Genomic DNA, 12,923 nt, shown 5'->3' with positions numbered 1-12,923 from the left:
ATTAGAAGTTTTGTTATTATTATTGATTTGATCATAATTCTCTCTTTTTTGTAATAGAGTATAAAGGCTAAAGTTAATTTAACTTTTTCAGCTTCACCTTTGTTACTCCAAATATTAATTCTAGGTTTAAGGAACTCCAATATGTGTTGTGCAAACAACTTAAGTTTCTTAGTATACCCAACAAGGCAGCCAGGTTACAAAATTATTTTAAGTTGAATCAGCTAGTTTATTTTTACAGTTTACTAAAGAAAAATGGCAAGTTATTGAAAACGGTTTGGGCAAATTAAGGTGTATTATTCCAAAATGCCGAATCTGAAAAATTGTAAATGCAGCATCACTAAAGAGACTCATGATTAAAACCGAAATTTCCATATAACTATTTCACAAGGGGAAAACGCAAAAAAAAATTAAGAAATTAAGTCATCTCATATGGGTCACACACAAGTTACAGATGAAATATCTGAGCAATCAAATTCTGCATTCTGAAGTTTATTTATTTGTATGAAAGATTTGACCAAGCCAGACATTCACTGTATTCATCCAAATATTCATTGTGATCGATCCATTGCAAAACTAACCCTAAACTTACTCCCTTAATGAGCTTTGACAGACACATGTTATGGTATTGGGATCATCAGGTGGAGAGATCACATTGGCTAGACTTTGTGATCAGAAATTTTGGCTCAGGAAAAGGGCAAGCTATGAAAAACTTGCTGTAATTTGAGGCAGTAAAAGTGACAATGTCTATAGTTACAAATGTAACTTGCTGTTATTTGTAACTATATTTTGTTAGTTACAAATTTGTTAAAGTTGATACAACAAATCTATGTAACAGATCCTGCCTACATTAAAGATACATAATAAATATAACATGTACAGATATAGTACAATTTTCTATGTAGTTATGTTTAAATATATATAGTACAGATACAAACAAATTATGACTTCAGGCCCTGTAGAGTCTTTCATTCCCAGTCTGACAAAGAACAGGGACTCCTGAATTCCTGTCCAAACGCATGTATCCATTTGTTAGCCACTGAAAAAAAAGAAAAAAAGAAAGAAAAAAACATTAAGAAAATAAACTTAATGATTGTTACCATCAACTTTCAACAGTCTGTTTTTCTTTTCAAATTATTCATGACTAAATTGTTTTCTCCTCAAACACAACAACTGCCATTAAAAAAACAAACATGTAAAACACCCCATAGAGTGTGAATGTTTGGTTCAAAAACACCATAGAATAGAAAAAAGGAAAATAACTTCGTTTAAAATAATTAGTATTTTGATAAAGCTACATACAGTATAGAATGTCTTATGAATCTGAAATGAATTATAGATATATTAATATACATTTATTTATACATCATATAATGGAATTAATAAAAAAATAATGTCATGAAATCAGCCAATTATATTTTAGATTGATCTATCCATTTATTTACCAACTTACCCCATTTGTTACCCACTAACACAGGGCATCCAGCATGCTGCGTATTCCAATTCACTTCACCATTTCTGAGGAGATTGTACCAAAGCACGGCTGAACCCTGCAAGAGCAGAGAGAGGATGCTGAAAATATTCTAATTCTATATAATTAGTACTTAAATGATCCTTGTATAAAATCACAGAATTGATGGTTTACCTTTTTCGGATACACTGCAACTCCAACTTTAGGGAAGACAGTGGCGCCCCCTATCTCCACATCACTCATCTACAGCAACAAAAAGAAAAATGTATATGGGTAATTACACACAGGTAATATTAATTAATGTAGTAGAAATATTGTTTAATGCCATTAAGGCAAACTGTTTTTCTGGCAGCTGCACTTACACTGTCAACTTACATAAATTAGGAATGTAGCAATCCTGTCATTCTCCTCCTGCTGTGAGGTCAAACATTCTTTAGTTAGTTTGAAATTATTTGTCTGTAATCCAGCTCTCAATGACACAGAATACAGAGGTTACATTTGTACTCTGAAAGCCTGCAAGAGAATTTGCTTTTTCGAGCCATTGGTTCCCCTATGTCAGGAGTAGGCAACGTCTGTCCTGGAGAGCCGCTGTCGTGCAGAGTTTAGCTCCAACCCAGAAGAAAAATTCACCTGCCTGTAGCCTTAGTAATTCTGAATACATTGATTAGCTGTTTTTTTAATTGGTGTGTTTGACTCGGGTTGGAGCTCAACTGTGCAGGAGAGTGGCTCTCCAGGACCGATGTTGCCTACCCTTCCCCTATGGCTATGTATTAGGCCCTAGCCGCCCTTTTTAAGAGACTTTCAGTTTTTTTACTACATTATAAAATCACAAAAAAAACTCAAATGCAAATTTTGTTTGATTACATGCATGTTGCCAACAAGTTATAGAAAAGGGACTACAGTGGTTGTCCAATAATAAATGGCCTACACATTTTTCCAATGACACTGGGTTGCAAAGCCTGTTAACTAACATTCTTGTTCTGCAAACAGGAAGTCGGCATTAGTGTTGGTGTTATTTTCAAATATGATATTAGCCCATGTATTAAGAAGAATTATTTTTGTTTTTAATTATTTTAATTTTATTTAAAAGGACAAACTAAAAATATAAACATTCATGGTCTATCCTCCAGGGTCTAGATTCTTGTATCGCAGCCTGTTGACTCTCAAAAAAGGGAGTCTCGCTCTTGGGGTTTTTTTCCTCCTTTTCTCCTTACAGCTTAAATACACAACAATGTTGAATTTCAGCCAATAAAAATCCAAGCCCTAAAAATACAATGCAAGCACGTTTAATGCAATGCATATTTTTTCCAAGTAGTGCAATTCAACAAGCTTTATATTTTAAAAACATTTGTCATTATTTTACTTCCATATTATGGTAACTCAATTTATTTTCAAATCGAATCACTTATTCTAGTACTCATAAATCCAAAACCTATTAGAAATTCCTAAGGGAACCAATGGCAAATTCTGTGTTGGTTTACAAAATTGATGTCATGTCTCTACAGTGAAACTTACAAATGCATCAAGATGCGGTTCATATCTTCCACCAATCCCATAATTCTGAACCTGGAAAATGATTGCATCACTTATGAAACGCTATTGAAATAGAAATATACTGATATACTATAAGCTCCCAAAGCTTATACTGTATGCCATTCCTTGGCAAGAGATACTGAAAAGCAGAGCAAACCAATGTTCTCTGCAAAGAATGGGGTTTCTTTCTTTATTTGCTTATTTAGTTAGGCAGTGTGCAATGTCCATGTTTAAAGTTTGTTTGTAAGGCATAGCTGGCATTAAAGAAAATATATGCTTCCTGTGCATGAATCATGATCATATGCTTTCTTTCTTACTGTGACGTACAAGCAGTATTTCAGCCGTTTCCATGGAGAGTCCCGTAGCATCTCCAATCTTCTGATTGACACAAGCTTCCATAGGGTTATCGTATAGAAAAACACTGAAAATATAGTGATGATTTTTCTTTGCATAATAAGTGTGTGACCAAAACAGCTTATTATTGTGCCAAATACTGCTAACTCTCATGTTAAAAGGAATAGTACACCAGGATATTTTTTGTATTCAAAATTATTTACCAGACATAATGTAAGATTATGACAGAATTTAAATTTCTGGGTGAACTATGCCATTAATAAGGTGACTTTAATAAACATTTATTAAACCTTTGAGAAATACGGTGAAAAGAGACTCTAGATTCTCCATCTTCCTCAATCTTTGATCTAGAAAGCTGTAGGCAACAAATAGGAACAAACTGTCAATTGTAAATTTATAAATATGGCTGTTTTAAATAATATTTATAAATAAGTATGTGAACACCCAAACACCACACTAATGTTTGCTTTCTGAGCATTTGGTTTCAAAATCATTGGCTGTGATTTTGGATGAGGCCTGCAAGTCGGTAGTTAGGGCTCCAATTTATCTCAAGTGCGTTCAGTGAGATTCATATCTGGGCTTTCTATAGATAAGCCAAGTTCTTCCACACAGACCTCAAACCATTTCTATATGGACTTCACATGAAGCACACAATTATCTACAACCAAGGTTTAAATTTGTACATTTTAAATTTCAATGTACAACTTTGAAATTTGACTTTCATTCAAGACTGGTCAGAAATTATTAAATTGATTTTATTCTATTCAGTCCATAGTTTTAGATTTCTCTTAAGGTTTACACATCAGCTGGGGAGTAGAAAGTAAATATTGACAACTTAAATGTGCATAAAGCCATGAAAATAAATAGCTGGCTCCATATTTTAGGAGAAGGGTCCACAGCAAAGGGTTTATCATATTTTTGATAAGTTTGAATTGATAAGTTCATAAGTTTGAAAGCCACCAATCTAGAATGTAATTATGTCATAGCATTAAGACTTGTCCGCACTGGAATTAAGGGGCCAAGCAAACATGTTCATTTGAAATGGATGTCCACATACATTTGCTCATCGAACAGTACAAAAATACACCAACACTATAAAATTTTAAATATACTGACAATAACAAAGAAAATATTTGTGTTGTTGTTGGTGTGTATTAGAAGAAAATAAACAAAAGCCTAGGTATTTATTTGAAACCGTGGCTAAACTAATGAAAAATAAAGCTTCAAGCTGAGATGTTTCCAAGCAGCACGACAGTAATGGCTTTATGAACTTCTTTACTTACAAGAATGATAATATCAGGGAGAAAATTATAACTATGCAACCATCTACTACAGTATCGCATCAGACAGTGCAGTGTAGTCTCACTGACGGAAAATTCGATTCATTCATTGCTAGTTAACCACTCAGGGAAGGGTTAACTGACCCAAACTGACCTACGGTAGTTTTCACAAATCAGAATGACCAAGTTAAACACTCAGGGACGGGTTATCTGACCCAAACTGATCTGTGAAAGTTTTCACTAATCAGATTGACCTAGTTAACCACTCAGGGAAGGGTTAACTGACCCAAACTGACCTACAGTAGTTTTCACAAATCAGAATGACCAAGTTAAACACCCAGGGAAGGGTTTACTGACCCAAACTGATCTGTGAAAGTTTTACAAATCAGAATGACCAAGTTAAACACTCAGGGACGGGTTATCTGACCCAAACTGACCTACGGTAGTTTTCACAAATCAGAATGACCAAGTTAAACACTCAGGGAAGGGTTAACTGACCCAAACTGACCTACAGTAGTTTTCACAAATCAGAATGACCAAGTTAAACACCCAGGGAAGGGTTTACTGACCCAAATTGATCTGTGAAAGTTTTCACGAATCAGAATGACCAAGTTGAACACTCAGGGAAGGGTTAACTGACCCAAACTGACTGGGAAGGTTTTCACAAATCAGAATGACCAAATTAAACACTCAGGGAGGGGTTAACTGACCCAAACTGACCTGTGAAAGTTTTCACAAATCAGGCTCAATCTAACAAGTGTTTTTGTAATCCAGCGGTGTGCGTTTATTATAAATTGTTATTATACATTGTTAAACATTAAAAACGCCTATTTTCCACATTCCTGTCTACCGGACTTAGCGACCGGTTTACAGACAAGAGCTTTGCTGTGAAAAAATTCACAAATCTAGCATGTCAAGATGACACTGGGTTCAGACTTCTAAGGAACGACTTTTGGAGCTATACCCAATTAAAAATTAAAATCCAGAAGAAAAAAAAAACTGATTTCGGACTGGAGTCAACAAGAACAACTACACGAATTCACAAATCATGAATAACGACATGAGATATTATTTGCATGTCTACGACACCGCACTGCGGGACCACAGCGAAACGAAATCTGAAGATCAAACCGCAAACTAACTTTACTCCGGTACATAACCAAATACTGTACCTTCCGGGTCTTTTGTTTATTTGTCGCGTGACAGAGGCAATGAACGACTCATCACGGCGCGGGAAAAAAACACACGTGTTGAAAGTCTGTGAGTCCTCTAACTTGGCTTAGAGCTTATTCTCTGCCCGAGCCCGAACTTGACCCGACCCGATATTTCCCCTCACTATCCTCGGGCCGGGCCCTTGATCTAGAGACGTGCACTCCCAACACAATAGAGTGTGGCAAGGGACTAGATTTGATGGCCGAGTGCGAGCGCGGGCGGTAATGCACTCACTCTGTGTGTGCGGGAGAATAAAACGATTCGCGGGACTCCCGCAAACTAGAAATATCTATGAATAAAACATATAAAACGAATACAATTTTATTTATCTGTTGCAGAAAAGTAACAAGAACAACTAAACAAAATAGAAACGATTTACAGGCCAGAGTTTCTATTTATAACATGTTTGCAGCGTTGAGCGATTTAGCCAATCACAGACATACGTGTTGATTTCTTGAACGCAATGGCCAATCAGAAGCATTTAAGATAGACTACCCACACTGCTCAAAACAGACTTTTTGTTCAGTGCAGAATTCTGTATGCTGGCAAATCCTCTAATTATAACAAACAAAGTGTATATATTATGAAAGATTCATTGTGCAGTCAGCTTCATTGATAATAACAGAGATGTGTGAGATTGCGATGAACTGATGTCAGCTTTTTTTTTTTAATCGAGAATCGAATCCTTAGAATCGAAAATTTAATCGAATTGAGGATTTGGAGAATCGTGACACCCCTATATTACAACGTTATTTTCCTGTTATCTCTGTAAAGCTGCTTTGAAACAATGTGTATTGTAAAAAGCGCTATATAAATAAAGGTGACTTGACGTGTGTGTGTGGGGGGGGGGGGGGGCTGTAGGGATAGAACATAGTTTGTGCAGTATAAACAAATCATGTCTATAGAAAGTCATGGAAAGCATGGATATCAAACGTGTGTGTGTGTGTGTGTGTGTGTGTTTTCGATAGTCACTTGAGGTCTGGAGATATTCTTCAGGATCTCTATCTCTCTGTCTGATATAATGTCATGATATCTGATGATGCGAGGCTCGTCCCACTCCACTTCCTCTTTCACTGGTGCGTACATCAGTCTGGGGTTTCCTCCAACTGTGCTGTACCTACAGGACAGCGCCCTCTGTCTCTTGGAGATCTGATTTTATAAAACATAATAAAATTCAAATCAACACACAAAGCGTCACAAAGACTGTTTGCAATTTCATGTCAAATGATGATTTAAATTTTAGCACTTGCCCTCTCGTCAACCTCTCCTCTACACAGTGTCTCATAGTTACTTGACTCTGTGTTCAGTGTAAATATGTCAGGGTTGCTCTGTAAGTGAAGGAGTCTGTTCAGCTGAACTCTGGCTTCATCATTACTTGGATCTGAGGCAAAGATGTTTAAGACTTGAATCACTACAATTTAGCAAAATTGTCTGCCAATCTGAAATATACAAATATTAAACGAAATGCTATTAAATGCAGGACAGATTGACCTCACCCAGATTTAGAAGCTGTTGGCTGAAGTAGATTGCCACAGATAGGCTGCCAAAATGATAGACTGAGGAACTAAGGAAACGGAGCAACTCTTCCTCAGTAGTGGTTGAGTTTTCTGTTAATCTGTCCAGACTGTACAGAAACCAGAGGAAGGCATGCTGGAATTTGTCCTCATTATAAGCGACCAACCCTACATTGAAGGCTTCATCTGCATTTAGAGACGTTTCTGTGAAATAAAAAACAAATCAGATTGGAAAAAGTGAAACTCCGTGAAACTGCGTTGGTGCAAAACTGCATGACAGTTTACCCTTTGTGATGTCTTCTGGGTGGAGTTTGTAGATCTCTTGCAGTCTGATCAGTCCTGAAGCTGCACCATCCAAGTCCTCCAGCTGTGGGATCTTTGAGTCCAACTCATTCTGATACTCTTCACACCGAGTAAGATTCGGCTGAATGCGTTTTACAATATACATCAAATCATTTCTCATTTGTCTGAGGAGTCTGTAGGCTGCCACAGGGTCTCTCACAGCTTCCTCTGGGTTCTCAGAGTCAGAGTATGAAAGCAGAAGATGCGGAAGAACACTGGATGAAGACGGGGGTTCATCAAAAGTTAGAATGTTAGAAGATGTATTTATTAACATAATACTTAATCTAAACTCAAATATAATTGTTAAACATCCATTCCAAAATGTAATGCTTTTTAATAATAAAAACATTAATCTTGTACTTTAAAGGTATATTGGGAATAGTGAATGTGTTTTCACCTCTTCATTGTCTCTACATTCTCAGCATCAGCACATTGACTGAAGACCTTCAGAAGGTCTTTCGTCTTCCCATATAGTTCTGCAATTTGATCTATAAAACAATCTGCACTTTGTCAAAAGGGATTTGATTAATGTATTAATTTATTTTACACATCATTACAGTTATAATGAAAATGTTTTTTTAGGTAAGAAGCCAAAGAAAGAGTTAAATGTTAAGTCAATAATAATAGAGTCAAAAAGTGAAAGGGAATAACTATAATGTCATGGCATGAGTGCATCAGTGTGGAAAAGACTGTGACAAAGAGGAATCTATGACAAAGAATGTGGTACTATTGGTCAAAATTCTTACTATTGGACAAAATAGAGTTGGGGTACTTTTTTTAATGAACTCGGAACTCACGCACTCGAGGGAATCTGTACTCGGACTTGACATAGAAAATTTCCCGAGTACAGTCGAGTCCGGGCACTGGAGGACACAATATTATTGAAAAACAAAACTAAACTACTTGCATCGTGTTGTTTAGGCGTTGAGCATTGTAGCAAAGAGTATAGAAGTACCAAGAGGCGAAACTCAATAGAACGTTCCATTGCAACAAACGCGCCCATGTGCAGAGCTGCAGTTCCGCCATTTTGGACTGAACGCAACAAGCTGTCATAGAATTTAACGATACCGGTTCCAATTCAAAAGCGGGTAAGGGAACTAAATAGTAGTTTCTAGTTTTTAATATCTCCATAGCCTAAACTAAAACGGCGTGTTGAATAATGTACAACAAAATAATGCTTATGGATCGGGTTATAATTAAACAATTTCGTCATAGAGCACGAGCTGTCAAATAGCCTAGTTACCCAATAACTTTTGGGGATAACTCCCGTTTTCATACACAATGAACAGTGAGTTGGGTGAAAGGGACAACACATTAGTCAAGAGAGAATCTTTAATAGTAATAGAAGATCATCACAAAATGAACAGTAATAAAATTGGTGACGGTAAGAAGATCACATCATTTCTGGCTGCATTAACTTACACACAACAAATCAAACATTGTGCAAGTAAAGTGCACACATGTACTACAAAATAGAATGGCAATGGTAAGTATATTAGCTGTTATGTTTTAGTCTTTAGTTTTATTATCATTTAATTCATCTTGACTGATAAAAAAAAACACATGTACATTTGATACAGAAAGAGAGAGTTAATGTGCAGATTTACAGATGACTTGCCTTTAAAAAAAATTCTGTTGCGCTTCTGTAACGTTAAGAGTTGTCGATTTCCGGTCCGTAATATATGATGGATTCTGATTCTATTGAATAGTTTCACAATGTATACAAGAGAGTTTTTGCATTTTTCCTTGTCACACAACTTCCCTGCACTCATGTTGTAACTTACATCCATATGCCGCTATTTACGTATGGAGACGTAAGTACGCTGCTCACTTTAACGTTAATAAAAACCTTTTCTACTTTACCTCTCTGGATCTTTGGGGAATCTATGAAATGCTAGTTGATTGGTTGTACACTGGTAGTTGTTGCAGTTGATGGCAGAACACTGTTTTCTTTGTTTACAATTATTTCCAGACATAATGCTGTACAGTTGTGCTAACGGTAAACCCGTTGGTTCAGTCCAAAATGGCGTCAGCGCGACAGCAGCGCCATCTAGCGATTGTTACCAAAACTGCAATGGAGTTTCGCCTCTTGATAGTTCTACTCTTTCATTGTAGCCTAGCCAATCACAGCACATGTTAAGCGCATGAACGCAGTGGCCAATCAGAGGCGTTTTAGAGTCACCAAGAGGATAATTCGCTCAAACTGTATGTTCAGAATCTGCACAGCTATATGCTTTCGCAAATCCCCTCATAAACAACAAAATCTAGACGAAATGTAAATAAGATATTCACTGTGCAGTGCGGTGCGGACTACTTCAGTGTTTATGACGAGAGTTTTAGTGCGAGTGCACAACTCTTAAAGGGAACACTTTTGACAATCTAAACAATAGTTATTTTTCATACTTCTAGAGGACCAGCAGTTACGTTCACACACTGTAAAGTTTAGGCAGTGATAACTGCATTTTTATAGTCCCGTGAGTCATGAAATTGCAATGATTGACACAGTAACCATAGCAACATTTTTTTGGCGTCTAATAATATTGTGATTTTTGTTACATTTACACTTTAGTCATAAGTTTACATACACCTTGCAGAACCTCCTAAATATTATTTTTATTTATTTTTTAATAAGAAGGATCATAAAAAGTTTAGTACTGCCCTGAAAAAGCTTTTCACATAACAGATGTTTAATTATAGCCTATAGTCCACAAAATACAAACTCAAAAAACAAGACAAATTACATAAGCTTGATTTTTAATATTGTGTTTATTTACCTGAATGATCCACAACTGATTTTGTGTGTAATGGTTGTTCATGAGTCCCTTGTTTGTCCTGGACAGTCAAAATGCCAAATGGTCTTCAGAAAAATCCTCCAGCTCCTGCACATTCTTTGCTTTTCCAGCATCTTCTGCACATTTGACTCCTTACTAGAAGTGATTTTGAAATCCATCTTTTCACACTGGGACTCATTCACAACTATTACAATTAACATTCAGCTCAAGAAGGAAACAATCCATTAAGAGGGTTGTAAATTGTTCCTATTTTGTTTAAAAATTAATTTAGTAGGCCTACTGCCCTTCAAAGGCTAAATAATATATTAACATGTATCGAAAATAAGAAAAATGAACACATCACCATCATCTTGCTGAAAAGTTTAGCTCTGGCTCTTAATGCAGCGTGTTGCATTTTTGAGCATTACCTTGCAGATTCTGAAAGATATCCAGTCGATAAATTTATGTCAGCTTCTAAACATTGCAATCCTTTTCTAAAGGTTAAAATATTAATTTAAAAGCTCATTGTTGAGACTTTTCGCCGGAGTTTGATTGACAGGCGATCTGATCAATCATAAAGCAGATATCCGCCATTTTTGTCTGACAAACAAACCAAACCAATCAGTGGATTTGAAATGGATAAATGGTATTGACTTCGTTGTGCAGTTCTAATGTCCATTCATGTTTAATTCGTGCTATTACTAAAAGAGTTGATCAGTTCAGGTGCTGATTGAACTAAGGCGCTACACATTAAAGCGCCACAAAATGGTATTGTTTGAATTTCACAAAAAAGTTACAATATTTGAAAGCGGAGACTATTTCACTAGACTATTAGCGCATCGTCATTGTCTCTTGCTCCGCAACATTTTTCGCTGTGAGAGAACATGTGTGGAGTGAGAGGAATGGCTTTTTGGACGTAATGTAGTAACTAGAGGGGCGGGTCTTTGTGAAAGTAATAATTAAGTAAATCAAGTAAATAATTCAAATCTTTGTGGACTCGGCCGGACTCGGATGTTAAGTTATCGGACTCAAGTCCGACTCGGCCCCCTTTGGACTCGGACTTGATTGGTAAGGACTCGGGAATCAACAAAGGTGGACTCGGACCCAAAACATTCAATCAAGTTGTCATGGACAACGGTGTAAAAAACAGTTGGAGAAATATGGACAAAACACGTAAAACATTATTCGAACATTACGAATAACAAATAATATAATATAACAAAAATGAATAGATATTGAACTGAAACAATAACCTGTTGATGAGAAGAATTCGTGTCCAGCATCAGCACAGACAACCCAAAAACACACCATAAACACCGTCAGTTCCTTTACTGCCATTATCAGACCTTCAATATCTCAAAACACAACTTGTATCTTTATCTTACTGTGTGAAATTGATCTTAAAAACCCAAGTTCTGTCATAAAACTCTAGAAGGCGCATGCTGATAGGTCCGTCCCTTAATATGGTAGTTATCACATCGTTATCTCATTGGTTGCCAATGGGCTGCAGCTCAACATAAAAAAAATAGTGTTTGCAGTAGTGCACCGGTTGAAGTAGCCTACTTGTCACTGTCGCGTGCTTTCAGAAATCATTCGAAATCAACATGAACGATATTTACTCCATATTTCTGTGCATATTGCGTGGTTTGCAATTAATTCACAAATAAGCATCCATACGTTTAAACGAAGCGTAATTGGTAACCGTCTTGTGGAGTGATTTGAGCTGCGGTGTTTAAGTAATCATGTTTATGCAGCATTTTGTTAGCGTTCATTGTTGTGAAATACGCCGTCTAAGCTACCGATATAAGACAAGATTGAAGTGAACTAAACACTAGTGGTGGGCAGATCGAGGCTTCGTGAAGCAATGAAACAGTTGAACCAGAGCCATTTAGAGAGTTGAACCAAATGGTCCATATTGTTTCGAGGCTCCAATAGTATCCAGCTGCAGACCCGCAGCACCACCAGTTTCAGAACCCCAGCGCCAGAACCGGAAGTAAGGGGCGGAGCTTACGTTCTAACACCAGCGCCAGGACCGGAAGTGAGGGGCGGAGCTTACGTTCTAAACCGAGTAACGCCACCTAACGTTTTGGAGCGTAATTTGCTTAGACACGAAACGTCATTATTACACACGAAATGTCATACTTTATACTTGTATTTATACTAAATATGATACATTAAGGTATAGTACAATAAGCATTTAAAACATTGATTTTGTGTAATATAATTCTATATAGTTATCCGTTTTATTGTATTATGAGAGTTACTTCCTGATCGTGAAAATAATGCTTGAAACTTATGGTCATTTTATATAAAATATACTTTATTTCACAAGAACATGTGCAGCATGCATTTTTCTTTATGTAAAATAGTGTCAAAAATCTAAAAAGAGAGAGAAAATCCGGCATTGTTTTAAAAGAAACCATAAAAATGTACCGTACTTCAAATAATA

The 12,923-nt window shown here is 36.5% G+C and overlaps 1 protein-coding gene across 1 annotated transcript; it reads right to left on the bottom strand.

Moving 5' to 3' along the window:
• Nucleotides 1–826: 826 nt before the first annotated feature.
• LOC143731108 (prolyl 4-hydroxylase subunit alpha-1-like) lies at nt 827–11,927 on the bottom strand. The gene is made up of 13 exons (XM_077221766.1): nt 11,728–11,927; nt 8,101–8,191; nt 7,647–7,918; nt 7,344–7,565; nt 7,098–7,228; nt 6,820–6,996; nt 3,646–3,734; nt 3,329–3,422; nt 2,984–3,034; nt 1,844–1,882; nt 1,643–1,711; nt 1,451–1,547; nt 827–1,036 (listed from the first exon to the last, which is right to left on the bottom strand). Exons 1-13 carry the CDS (start codon nt 11,810–11,812, stop codon nt 966–968), a joined length of 1,488 nt encoding a protein of 495 aa, XP_077077881.1. The 5' UTR covers nt 11,813–11,927; the 3' UTR covers nt 827–965.
• Nucleotides 11,928–12,923: the final 996 nt, after the last annotated feature.

This window comes from Siphateles boraxobius, unplaced genomic scaffold, assembly GCF_051911475.1.
Source record: "Siphateles boraxobius isolate OS27281-9 unplaced genomic scaffold, OSU_SipBor_1 86, whole genome shotgun sequence".
NCBI lineage: Eukaryota > Metazoa > Chordata > Actinopteri > Cypriniformes > Leuciscidae > Siphateles > Siphateles boraxobius.
This window is presented reverse-complemented; position numbering and strand designations above follow the sequence as displayed.